This window comes from Dendronephthya gigantea, unplaced genomic scaffold, assembly GCF_004324835.1.
Source record: "Dendronephthya gigantea isolate DGI-Jeju-01 unplaced genomic scaffold, DenGig_1.0 000980F, whole genome shotgun sequence".
Lineage (NCBI taxonomy): Eukaryota > Metazoa > Cnidaria > Anthozoa > Malacalcyonacea > Nephtheidae > Dendronephthya > Dendronephthya gigantea.
In genome coordinates, this window is record NW_021163990.1 from 1 (window position 1) to 12,913 (window position 12,913).

Consider the following 12,913-nt stretch of genomic DNA (forward strand, 5'->3'; position numbering starts at 1 on the left):
ACTGTTCCATCAACAAATCCGAAACAGTTTGGAAGTGGGGACCCATGGGTATGAATGCTATCAGCATAAGCAGAAAGATTTTCAGGTGATAGAAATGGTTGCTCCCAGCTTTCAAGGCGATGATGATGTGTGTTATACACAAAATTTAGTACCGTGTTGAAAATAAGGCAAATTTTAAGGCAGGTTTCGTCCAAACATGCCAACCATATCTGTATACCGACAAGGATAAGCCAATCTCTTCAAAAGGATGCACAAACCTTCCAAACCAGTGCATGTTGTTCTTTGGCAGCAAACAATTTTTCGGGGATGTTGAGGCAATTTAAGAGGATTGGGATATCACTCTTTGAAGCGCAATTCTGTATGACACTGTGTGTCATCTAGATTCTCCAAATTAAACTCATCAAATTTCCAATACGGATAAATTGATTTTGATTGGTTTGCGATATGCAAAAAATAAAATCGTCAAAGTCCACCAAGTCGTTAATGTAAGCAAGATTTAAGTATTCGCGAAAGCTTTGCAAACCATAGCCAGACATTCTACAAATATTAAAGCAATTTTTGACTGCGATTTTCACTGCAATAAAACATACGTGATATTCGCGAAATTTGAGTTTGAAAATTAAACAACCGTCTTTGAGCATTCGAAGTTGAAAATAATCTATTGCCTTCACCCTGAGAGCAACCTTTCTATTTCATGTCTTAATCTAGATCTAAAAAAGATGAAGAAACTCACCTGATAAATACATATTCCAAAGTTGTGAATAAAAAGTTCCAAAGGAATATTCCAAACCGACTAAACGCGTATATCAACCTCTTGCTAAATCACAAATAGTTTACGACGTGGTGGCGTCCTAGTCCCAGATCGCTCGCGCTAAAACGGCGACGTCTTAGACGCCACGTCGTGTTTGCTAAATTTCTCTATTGGATTGACCAGGTATTCGTACTACCATATATTATTATGAGACAAACAAACTACAGTATTATGCATTTATACCGCCGGATAGGGGCTGTTTAATCGCCTATAACGTGGATTAAACCTTGGTATTTTTAGACTGGGTGTCTTCTTTAATAATTGTTAGCTACAAATCTGTAGTTTTATTGCTTTTCAGGCGTTTTTACAAGAGCTAAAATACCCAAATCTGGCGGTCGGTAGCCCTTGATCGATGTGGTTAGTTTTCATTAGGCGTGAACAAAAATTTACATTAGTATTCTTTCTTTTATTATACAGGCAACCAGGTTATCATCTATTCTCTCTCGTATCGAGACTCATCATCGCAACAAACTACGTATTGTCCAACTTCAGCCTTACTCAAATAGAGGACATGATGTTAAAAGATTGGCCGCACTTCAAATTTTGGCTTCGCTTTCACACAACACTATGACTGATATCAATCCGTTCATAATATCGGACAACGATTTGAAAAAAGATCAGCAAATAACCAATACACATCAGGTACATGCCGCACTCTTACTTTCTCCTTGGATATTTGTATTCCTGACTGCTGAAGCGAATGCACCGCAAAGCACTGATCCGCAAAGACTGGATAGTGCATCTGCCTACTGAACAAATATAGAGGTCACTTGATTTCCAGTTCACATGCAACCAGACACAAAAAAGCTTTATAAATAATTGAGCAGATTTTAATGTTTAGTATAAGCCTTTTATTATAATTCAATTCTTGATTGGCTGATAGCTATGTGTGAAACTTATTTTCATGAACTCTATCACATAACGGGAAAAAAAAGTTACATCCGTTAATGACGTCATTGTTAAATGACGTCATGATATTGACTTAGATATCAAAGACCCAAGAAGTGGGAATGCAAAACAACCATTTGGCAATTGTATTTTATAAAAATAACTGCAGTAAAACAACGGTTTAAAACTATTTAAAATGCTATGCACGCGCGAAGGCAATCCTGCACGGCTATTAACCAATCAGGTTGCTTTTGCTGTAGTTTTTCTTAGATTAAGTTTGTTTGTTTTTAAATATTTTTATTAGATGTTCACAAAAGTTAATGTATTACTCCAAGAAATAGATGTGAATGACAGCACTGATTATTATGAGCTTTACACAATGATCGAACTGCTCGATGCTGTCGTTGGAGCAGAAAGCCTTGTACCCCAGGAAAAGGTTTGTTAATACAAACTTGAGGAAAAACATATATGTAGCTTGTCCAGCTGACCTAAGATCAGTGGCTGATCCAGTGTAAGTGAGAATAAAGCACTACAGCACTCTAACTCTAGCACTCTAACTTGCAACCATATCGGTAAATTTTTATGTCAAAATATTCTTTAGAAATGAATAACCAATAGCGTTGGTATTGAGGTATTTTGAATTGGAAATTTGACTGTGAAATTTATTATTACTCAGTACCCCGAATCCGTCCTGTCATGAGGCGCTTGGACAAAACTGAGTGATTTCAGGACATTAAAATAGAGAGTAACGGATTTAAACAACCATGCAGCCCCCTGCAGTTGCCTTTTTAGAGTTAATTCCTTGAGATGCTTACCTCATCTTCACGTATTTCAGGTTATCGTTGAGAAGATTAAAATGATGCTAACCTCACTTCACAGCCATATCAAAGATCCAAGAGCGATGTTCATGAGTCGTTCTAAGGTACGAAACATTTCATCATTATGACAATTATGACAAATTAGTTTTCACCACCGCGAAGCTAATTGTAGTTTTGTCGATGTATATAGGTCAAGGATCTTATACTACGAACCGTCACAAAATTCGCGTATATGGTTCAAGGAAAGAAAGGAGTCCAAAATCAGGTTTGCTCACAAAAATATATAAACGTAAAAAGTCTGTTTCTGCTCAGTCAATCCGACCAAACCAGGAGGACGTTTTATCCGCAAACTTTACATCACAGCGGAGACTTTTTATGTAACTGTTTGTAAAAGTTTATATACAATAAGACATTATAGGAATGATATCAGAATTCTGTGATACAATTCGTCCAGTGAATGCGTGCATGATTATTGTGGTCTGATTTTGAAACGAGGCCGAGTTGAGTATTCCCCGTAGATATCGAGGGCAAGTGATTTGATGGTGTTTTGTAGTAAAAACAAGAATTACCGTTGTAAGAAAAGTTACTGGACAGTGTACTGGGGCGAACTGACGGCTTTCTGTTCCGAAAATTCTTCTTTCAGATTATAATTTTAGTCAAATCAATGCCATAGTAGGTTATCATTGCCAGCCTACGAGTATAGCATTCAATCAGAAAGCACAAAACGCGATACGTGATCTAATCTATATATAGACTTGTCAAAATAAGTTGCGCGAGGCTAACCAGATTTTTTATGCTGAATTTCAAAGTCATTGTTTTCACTTGTCTAGTTGACTTTTTACAAGGTACACAAAAAGGAGGTTTATTCAGTCAAGATTTAGAAAAAAGCAAATGATTTTGAAATTTTGGCAGTCGAAAACCTGCATGAACATCTCGTTTTAGCGTAATAATACTATTCAGATCTTTCTTGAGGAACTCCTAAACTGATTCCATGAATTTGTTCATTTCATTTCAGAAAACTATTACGAAATTCTTCGTGGAAGGTAAATCTGAACTTCGTATTGAAACACTCGAAGATTCCGAAGTCATCGAAGAAGACGATGAAGAACTTCAATCTCAAGAGTCTCAGACATCGTCATTAATTCTTGATGCTCTAACGCAGACAAGTGAACATTCACATCATGAAAGTCAAGAATTTCCTCCATAGTTTTCGTTCCAGCTATGCAGTTCCTGCCTGATTATGAAGGCTTTTTCCATGAGAAACAACAGCCTCGAGGAGCATAAACCATGCAATAGTTATCCGGGACCGCGCCAAAACGTTGGTGTGCTGAGATGGCGACTCTTTATTTTACGAATATATATAAATATATATATATATATATATATATATATATATATATATATATATATATATATATATATATATATATCTGCACGGAAGGTGATAGACTTTGGGTCACCAGGGTTAGAATTCGGCTCGTACCACGTTATTATTTTGTCTACATTAATATCAGCTGGCATCTTACTGAACACTGATATAGATTTGTTGTGCACATGGCAGCAGTCCTCCAAGGCTCCAACGGCAATTATATGACACTATTTTTGTTAAAACAGGATTGAACAACGCAAAATTGTAGTAGTGCAATTATATGACATGTGAGCACTAGGGTTTTGCGATGAGTGTATGGATAAAGGCCTTCAGTCACTGAAAATCACGACGCAAGATTGTATTAGATGATTACGTTTAAAATCTGACTTCTGAACAACTGCTCATGTTTATCACACGATGAAAACAACATGTCAATAATGTCAATAATGTGACAAAATACTTTTTACACCTTAAAAAAATTGCAAATAGCAATTCTAATGCCGTTTTCGATGTATTAAATAATATCATCCCACGTAGATTGCAGGGGCCAGTTGTTCAAACTTCAAAGCTAGGTTAGCGCTAACCCTGGGTTAAATTTTAATCCAGTGTTTTCGTTTATGTACTTCTGAACCACTCTTCGTTTCGAAACTGCACAAAATATGACTTCTATATCGGTCCAGAAAATATTTGTGAAAAAAGATATTCAACTTTGTAAATAAGCGGCTTGAAAAATCGATGTTAAGATTTGCTTTAACTCAGAGTTAAGCTAACCGGCTTTTGAACAACCGATCCCAGAGCGTAATAATCATCGAATGTGCAATTCTAGGAACAAATTACCAGGTGATCCCGCGCTCATATTTTCGCCAATCAGGGTTCAGAAAGGTTGTCGGAATATAAAAATCCACTCTGCAGCATTTAAGTTGTTTCACCCGAGAACAATTTTATTTGACAACTAGTCCGAGTCCTTTCCCGCCATTTCACATCACCTGGTAGTCTAATATAGTTACGTTTCAACTCGTGATCATCTTAAATGGTTCGTAATAGCCGTTCTTTTCTCTATAAGGTTTTATTTTTATAACTATGCAAAATACCCTTTTGCAACACGTGCACAACGTCAACGTGTGGATTAGCGAAATTAATATTTTTATCCGAGCAATAATAATTTAAGTAAGTCCTAATTTAATATATTATTTGTTCTGTTTTTTTTTTGAAGTGTCAATATTGCCAGCGGGCATGATTTTAAATAAATAATGTACAAAATCTGGGCTAGGACGAATATATGAACATAGTACGATGTAGCTATCTGTTTTATGCAAGTACACACTTTCCATGCAATTATTTCAACATGAGCTCCACTTCTAAATTTATTATATCAATAAATTCTTAAACACATCCGAAATTACTAAAACAATAATTTCGCGACGCGTGGCCGAGCATTATGAAACGGAAAGAAACTGGGTCAAAACCAACTCAAATCTTTCACAATGGCGGAGAATTTTGAAAGGGCTGCCAATGCTCGCAAGAAGAAACTCCCTTCCATGGATTGTCTTATTAGGCAAGGTAATGATATTTTAGAAAAGCGAAAAAAGAGAAGAAAGCCTATTCATTATGAGTATAGCACGGATCCAAAAACTGGCCAACGGAGTTGCAAAAATACTTACAATCCAAAGTATTATAATCGCGATGATACCGCCTCTAGTTCAAGATCAAAAAACTTAGAGGAACACAGCGATAATATTTTCCAAGGTATGCTTCTGTTTGTAACATTTTACACAGAACCTACGCCAGATAGGTCCCATCATTCGGATGATTATTATTTTGTCACTTTTTACGTAGAACAAGAACCACCAGAAGTAAGTTTATTGGATCGTGAATCAGATATGGATGTAACGACAAACGCTGTAGAGGGTATGGATCTAATATAAATATGTACAATTACAACAGCTAAAAATGCTGTGAAGTTTTTAATCCGCTTTGTTGACATTTTGAACCGCTATTGTAAAATATGATGTGCTAAAAGTCAATATTTATTATCTAAACAACGTTCGTATAGCTTTGTGTCCTCTGTGACTACTGACTAGACATTATACACATGCTGCCACATTGCTAGATTGGCTGTGTGCAGGGAAGATTGTGACTCATCATTCACACATATTGCAAACTTTCCAATATGGATACTGTTTATGCATTTATATATTGGAATTTAAAGACCCTGCTACTTTACAAAACTTGGTTTATCGAATGTATATTAAACTTAATGGTGTAATATGGTGTACAATGATTTTGTGGCATTCTACCTAGCAGCTCATTTTTAAAGCAGTATCATCGATTTTGTTTAGATGTGACAATGAATGATATCCTTGAAGAAGCAAAAGGATTATTATGTAACTGGAAATGTGGTGGTCAGCAAAAGAAACGAACCTGGCATGAAAGACAAAATTCCCTTTATGAAAGCTGGGAGGAAGTCAGAAGTAGTTTAATCGAAGTTTTGCTGCAAACTAAATTTTCCATTGGCATTTTTGATGAATTGTTATGCGAAAGCTGTAAAGATGCCATGGCAGTTATTGGATGTCAAGACTGCATTTCACATAGATATGTCTGTGGGGATTGTGATGAGGAGAACCATAAGAACCATCCATTTCATGATCGAGATGCAATTTTGAATGGTTTTCATGAACCTATTCCTCCAACAGCCTCAATTAACAGCAAACTGGAATGGATTACTGTTGGTAAATATTATAGCATGGCTAAAAAGATGTAACTTATACCTTGTGTCAAAAGGTGCATTGTGACCGTGATACTCTCAAGATGCTCTTTAAATATGAAATTTAGCATGATCTATTTAGCATTTATGTCAAACCTAAAGTTCATTTTACATGAGTAAATATTCATTGGCAAATTTTCTCATAAAAAATTTTATTAGGTCTTTTTCAAATAAAGAAACACAGAAACATATTTGTCACATGAAATTTGTAAAAAAAATTGACCAGTCAGTATTATCTTTGTATTATCTCAGCATCTTTGTGAAACTCTAGGTGTGAGATAATGTTTTCCCTTGGTAGGAAAGTTCTGCCATTTTTAGAGGGTTCTTCAAACAGTTTCTGAAAATATATGAATTGTCTATGTATTTTTTAGAACGGTCCCTTCCATTTGGTGATGTTATTTGTCCCACATGCCTATTTCCTTGCAATATTTTATATGATGAGAAGGGTATGGGTTGCATTGCTGTAACATTGAAAGGTATGCTATTTTAGTTGTCTTTTTTATTCACAAAAACATTGTCTTTCTGAAATAGATTCTATAGTTTTATACTGTAGCTATAAATGATACATTATGTAGGCTGAACCTAGCTCCTGCAAGATTCAACCAGATGATGCTATTCAGATAGGCTTTATAGGCCAAATGTTGATCTCTATCATGGAACTCAAAACTTATATTTTGTGCTAATTGGTTAAATATTTATTATTATCTTTCAGGTAGATTCGACATTAGTCACACAAAATATGAATGTAAACAATGTGACAATGTTATTTCATCAACAAGTCCCCATGTTTTAATACAGCTGGGGTTTTGGCCTGGAACTATTCGTGACATGACATATGTATTTCACCAAGATCTCTTTCATTTCTGGGATAATTTACAGAAGATTGTTCCTGGAATTTCTCAAAATAGTTTTGTGAAATCACTAGAAATGTTTTCGATACAAAAAGGGCGGGTACGTTTAAACCAACTTCTAAGTATCAACTTCAATGTATCGCTTCATGCAAAAAATGGAATCCTGTTCTTTTATGATTATGTTTGCTAATTGCCTCAGTAGTTAAATAGTTGTACAGATATTAGTTTGATGTATCTTTCTCTATCTTTTATATAGATGGAACAATTAACAGCAAAACATTTGGTAGCTCTTTTCGTGAATGGAAATATTGCCAATATGAATTGAACAAACTACGGCATATTAACTGGATGGAGTGCCCTGCATGTGAACAGCAGCAACACTCCGTTCACATGGATGGTAACATGAAACTTTATCGGTACAATCTGCTGGGATGTAAGTACATTTTGTACACTGAATCACAGACGATGCATTGCAGGAATGCACTAGCTTGGGAGGGAAATCGTCAGCTCATATACAACTGAAATGCGTCTTGTATATCACCTAGAAAGAGTTTCAAAGTTATTTCATCATATGTATGTTTTAAAGAGGATAAATTGAAATTATTTAGCAGGAAAAGAGATTGCTACTATGGAGATGCTTTTATTGCTTCAAATGAAAAAGTTCAACATCATCTCTGTAAAATTTACAAAAAAGGAAAGGAAAAGGTATTGTTACAATTTGTCTTCTCAAACAATACGAATTTTCGTTTACCTCAAAACAATTATAGAACAATAGTCCCATTAAATATCAATGTGTGACATTTGGTGTGGGAAGTTTCTGACCGTAATGCTATGATTTGTAACAAATATTTAGATTATTTTTATACCAAGTGGATCTACTGTACGTATAAAAATAATCTAAAATCGAGCTGTTTCAATTCGGCTATACTTTACCCTAGGTCACAGATGATTCTAAGTGTGGCGATTCTATTTGGCATGCTGCTGGAAATACTTTGAAGAAAAAGAAAATTGTTGATGAAACTGGGCTAGAAATTGCTGGCTGTCGTCACAGTGTTGCCCAGCATGCAGTTAGCATGAAGCACGGAGAAGTGTATGGCTATGCACATTATATGCAAAAGGAATATTACCTTCGTCGTACAACACAATTCTTCTGGTATGATGTCATCTGCAAGTATTGGCCTTGGCTGTGTAAAAATGATGTAACCACATCTCAAAAGATGAAACCTGCTCTTTCCGTAATGCATGCCAAAGCACATGCTTGGTATTGCCAGGTAAATTTCCTTGTGCTTATTATATTTCGTACGTGGCAAGTGTGCAGTCAAGTGCAGTGTCCATTGTGTAATCTTTTTTGCAGGTTATTTGGGGAGGGCGATGGCAAGATGGCGCTTCTGCAACAACAGGAGAGGAAGTAGAACAGATTAACAGTCATTTCTCGCGGTTAGGGTGCACTACCAAGCATATGTTACCTGAAGGTAAGCATGTGCAATAAAATTATCAAACCAGTTAAACGTTTAATTCTGATGTATGCATACATAGGACGAGAGGAATTGCTGACTGAACATGCACTGGAGTGGAATAAAAGAAAAATAACCAAACTGTCAAGTATTCTTGCGAAAAGATATACAAAAGTTATTAATTTTTCTATTTTTTACCTAATAGTAATAGTAACTATACCATAACAAGGGAAACCATAACAAGGGAAATTTCGTTTTAGACCAATCAGTAAGTTTGTTTACATTTTCAGTAACCCAATCAGAATAATCATCATTTTACATGATGTATTAAAAATTTAGGCATTCTGATTGGCTTAGCCTAAAAAGTGTAAGCAAATATGCCGAATAGTTTAAAACGAAATCCCCCCTTGTCACATAACATAGCTACAAATACTTTGCCAAATCCGTTTCGGTAGTTTTCGTCAAAAAATAAGACAGAAACAAATTTATTAAAAAAAAAGGTGTGGGTAGAAATTTAAAGCGTGGAGGATTGAAAAATATGTAGATGCAATGCAAATTTCCCATGCACGGAAAGGGGAGTACTGAAATGTATAATCTTCTCTTGGAAAAATAATAATGTGTTCTGTACTTTTATATGCATGGTTCTAGGCTAAAGATAAAACCGCCATCATGCAGAAAGAATTAGAAAGCATGTCAGAGAAACTTGAGTGTGATCCAACAACATTACAGAAATGGAAAGAAGATATATTTGACGCTGCTAAACGTACGTATAGAATTTTGTGTAGTTTTGTTCAGTTTACATGCAGTACATGATACTGTGGCGAATCTATTATTATAAATAATAAAACTAAAAACGTTAGGTATGCTCTTCTCAGAATGCGATGTCTTGGTGTAATTTTTTCGTGCAATGACGACGTGTTTCTTTTTTCTCTTTCAAATTTATGTCAGTGGATGAAAAATCGAGAAATAAAAGATATTCCATAACTCCGGAGGAAATGAAATACATATGTCATTTGCTCACATTAGATGTGTTAACGCCAAAAGAGAAGGCCTTGTTTGACGTTGCTGAAAAGATTTATAAGGAAAAATCTAAACAGTTTCAGCCCAAGATCTGTCGCAATTATTCCTTTGGTGAAGGTGTTTTAAAAAATAAATCTTTGGAATATTTGAGATACAATATGGAATTCCATCATAACGCGATCTCTCATCTGGCATTTAACATTGCAAAACTTGCAGGTGGTTCTACATTTAATAGCTACATTTTCAGTGTCTCTTCCTTTATTTCAGTAGTAACATTTAAAGCCAACGTTTCCGTGCGAGTAAAACACCCATAAAAAACGAAACCGCGGAAAATTAGCCTCCACATGCGGGATAAAGGGAAGGTAACATTTTAACCAAATATTATTTTCTTCAAGATTCTTCGAAGCAACGAAATAAGTTAAGGAGAAAGATCAGCAAAGAGAAAGAGAGTATCCATTCTTTGATTTCAAATTATAATCGAATTGCAGACGAACCGCTAAGCAACATAGAAGAAATTTTAAATGGAAAGTTTCCATGGAATTCTCGGAACGAGCCAGTTGATGAGTGTGAGTAGCTACTGTTTCTCGTATACAGACTGAGCCAGGCTTGCAAATAGAACTTGTACGTACATAATTATAAATTGCCGGACGCGTAGTACATTATATATGAATATATTGTGCCTTTCATACAATAGTGCCTTTGGTAACGAGACGATCTGTGGTGGATAAGTTGATGGAAATTCAACGGTTTCAGGAGGAAATCGAAGTTACTAAAAAGGAAATGTTCCAATACCTTGAATATTACACCAAGAAATGCCTTCCGGCACTTTATAGCGAACTTGCAAAATTGGAAAACCTGCTGCAAGGTAATTTTCCCGGTCACTTTTAGAATTGTGAAATATAGAGTATGTTTTCAGCGATCGATTGCAAAAAGCTTTTGTCCTTATTGGAAAAATGTAAATTATGTTTTTAAACTCTGTGAGCTGCGCGTCAAAGAACATAAGCAATATAACCTTGACTGAACTGCAGTCTATTCGGCTAAATGCAACAGATCCAAATTTTTATTGCAGGTGTAAAGGCTGGTTTTCATATAACGTAATTCTTTGACGATGGTTATTGTGTCGGTGGCCCTTGACATCTGAAAACCAGGCTTAAAATTATTTTTAATTTTCGAACATATAGGTAAAAGTCGCAGCCAATGTGGTGGTGAACAGCCTGTTCTTGCGGTGGAAAGTGCTGTGTGTGTGTGGTATGTTTTTCGGCGGTAATTACTTTGTAGGTTTAAAGGGTGATGAAGTACAATTTATGCATATTTGTGGATAGCCCATATCCTGAATCATGCAGTGAACATTTCAGCTACCATATTGTAACCATCTTCACGAAGCACGAAGTTTCTTGTATACGAGCAAAATGTTATGGTTGGAATTATACTGCATTACATGCATGGTGTATCAAAAAGCTAAAAACCTACGCCGTACATACCTTCTCATGGACGCACATTTTTTATTGTTTGGCCATTATGTAAGCTCTTGGAAGGTCTATTGGGTGTTAATTGTGTGTATCTAATGCGAAGATGCGATAATTTAAAAGTTATTTAGGTCCGCAATTTCCTTTTCGACATTTCTGTAAGCCACATCTGTAAGCTATGCGATTGCTTTTTATGTAACGTATATTGAAATCTTTTTATTTTAGGCAAAAACCTATTCTACAAGCTCAGTCAAAAGGACCATTGTCAGAGGAAAGCTTGCCTTGGTTAACGAAGGAATTAACTTTGCCATGCAACAATTAAGGCTTGGAATCCAATCTTTCTTGCCAGTTCTCGGTTTACAATTGTCTGGATTCCAGGACATAATTGAGTCGCACAATGACAATACTAAGCAATCCTATGAAGATGTGGAGGATGAGCTGGAAAGAGATACAAATTTTGATATGGATAGTGAAACCGACAGTGACACTGATAACGACAATGAGAGTATCTATTCCGAATGGGAGTTTGACACCTAAGATGGTCGATACGTCCCTAATTATTCGTGCTTGTTGTAAAATGTTATAATTCGTAAAGTTATTTTCTTCGCTTTAAATCCTAAAAAGTCGTTATATTATTTAAACACAACTTCTGAATTCTGTACAAAATCAACTTTGTTTCGTAAAGTTAAGGGCGTCCTGGAACAATACCCTTTTGAAGTCGTATATTATATTTTGACTTATTAAAATATAATATCTTTGTCAAGGCAACAATTTTTTGGCCGTGGAAATTATAAACAGATATGAGGATTTACTTATGTCAAGTTCTATATATATTGCTAACTAAAGGTATATGAAAGTATACTAATTTGGCTGTTTTGTGCGTTTTTGTGTCATCTTGTGGTAACAGGGTGCTTAACTGCTGTAAAACTAGGGTGTAGTAACACCAATGTCGACAAAATCGCACATTTGTCACGTTTTTGTTCCTAATTTACTGTTTTGTGCGTATTTGTACCATTTTGTGGTAACAGGGTGCTTAACTGCTGTAAAACTATGGTGTAGTAACACCACTGTTGACAAATTCGCATTTGTCACGTTTTTGTTCTTAATTTACTGTTTTGTGCGTATTTGTACCATCTTCTGGTAACAGGGTGCCTAAGTGCTGTAAAACTATGATGTAGTAACACCAATGTCGACAAATTCACATATTTAACACGTTTTTGTTGTTAATGTGTTTGTTTTGTGCGTTTTTGTGTCTTATTGTGGCAACAGGGTGCCCTAACTGCTGTAAAACAATGATGCAGTAACACCAATGTTGACAAATTCGCATATTTAACACGTTTTTGTTGTTAATTTGATTGTTTTGTGCGTTTTTTGCCATTGTGTGTTAAAAGTGTGTGTAACTGCTGTAAAACTTGGTGTATTAACACTAATGTCGACAAATCGCATATTTGTCACGTTTTTGTTCCTAATTT

At 35.5% G+C, this 12,913-nt stretch overlaps 3 protein-coding genes across 4 annotated transcripts; all 3 read left to right on the plus strand.

The window, feature by feature from the left end:
* Positions 1-926: 926 nt before the first annotated feature.
* On the plus strand, positions 927-5,146 carry LOC114544836. Its single transcript, XM_028563332.1, has 6 exons — positions 927-934; positions 1,229-1,453; positions 2,004-2,135; positions 2,535-2,621; positions 2,708-2,782; positions 3,533-5,146. The coding sequence occupies exons 2-6, from the start codon at positions 1,379-1,381 to the stop codon at positions 3,722-3,724; spliced, it is 561 nt and encodes a 186-aa protein (XP_028419133.1). The 5' UTR covers positions 927-934; positions 1,229-1,378; the 3' UTR covers positions 3,725-5,146.
* A 102-nt stretch (positions 5,147-5,248) lies between these two features.
* On the plus strand, positions 5,249-7,738 carry LOC114544837. Of its 2 annotated transcripts, none has more exons than XM_028563333.1 (5): positions 5,249-5,632; positions 5,723-5,794; positions 6,226-6,615; positions 7,022-7,126; positions 7,363-7,738. In XM_028563333.1, the coding sequence occupies exons 1-5, from the start codon at positions 5,371-5,373 to the stop codon at positions 7,689-7,691; spliced, it is 1,158 nt and encodes a 385-aa protein (XP_028419134.1). In that variant the 5' UTR covers positions 5,249-5,370; the 3' UTR covers positions 7,692-7,738. The 2 variants fall into 2 exon arrangements, with proteins under 2 accessions (XP_028419134.1, XP_028419135.1); XM_028563334.1 differs by having other exon boundaries at positions 5,250-5,632; positions 7,530-7,601.
* A 190-nt stretch (positions 7,739-7,928) lies between these two features.
* Positions 7,929-11,978, plus strand: LOC114544838. Its single transcript, XM_028563335.1, has 11 exons — positions 7,929-7,934; positions 8,110-8,206; positions 8,440-8,772; positions 8,856-8,973; positions 9,038-9,129; positions 9,604-9,718; positions 9,904-10,191; positions 10,371-10,541; positions 10,670-10,840; positions 11,157-11,218; positions 11,667-11,978. The coding sequence occupies exons 3-11, from the start codon at positions 8,575-8,577 to the stop codon at positions 11,976-11,978; spliced, it is 1,527 nt and encodes a 508-aa protein (XP_028419136.1). The 5' UTR covers positions 7,929-7,934; positions 8,110-8,206; positions 8,440-8,574.
* The last annotated feature ends 935 nt before the right edge of the window (positions 11,979-12,913 follow it).

Excerpts from the sequence above, each read along its gene's own strand:
- LOC114544836 (XM_028563332.1), top strand. The coding sequence starts at position 1,379 with ATGACTGATATCAATCCGTTCATAATATCGGACAACGATTTGAAAAAA. Across the intron at positions 1,454-2,003 it reads AAATAACCAATACACATCAG|ATGTTCACAAAAGTTAATGT; the intron begins GTACATGCCGCA and ends TATTTTTATTAG. Across the intron at positions 2,136-2,534 it reads GCCTTGTACCCCAGGAAAAG|GTTATCGTTGAGAAGATTAA; the intron begins GTTTGTTAATAC and ends CACGTATTTCAG.
- LOC114544838 (XM_028563335.1), top strand. The coding sequence starts at position 8,575 with ATGAAGCACGGAGAAGTGTATGGCTATGCACATTATATGCAAAAGGAA. Across the intron at positions 10,192-10,370 it reads TAACATTGCAAAACTTGCAG|ATTCTTCGAAGCAACGAAAT; the intron begins GTGGTTCTACAT and ends ATTTTCTTCAAG. Across the intron at positions 10,841-11,156 it reads ATTGGAAAACCTGCTGCAAG|GTAAAAGTCGCAGCCAATGT; the intron begins GTAATTTTCCCG and ends TCGAACATATAG.
- LOC114544837 (XM_028563333.1), top strand. The coding sequence starts at position 5,371 with ATGGCGGAGAATTTTGAAAGGGCTGCCAATGCTCGCAAGAAGAAACTC. Across the intron at positions 5,633-5,722 it reads CAGCGATAATATTTTCCAAG|AACAAGAACCACCAGAAGTA; the intron begins GTATGCTTCTGT and ends CTTTTTACGTAG. Across the intron at positions 7,127-7,362 it reads CATTGCTGTAACATTGAAAG|GTAGATTCGACATTAGTCAC; the intron begins GTATGCTATTTT and ends ATTATCTTTCAG.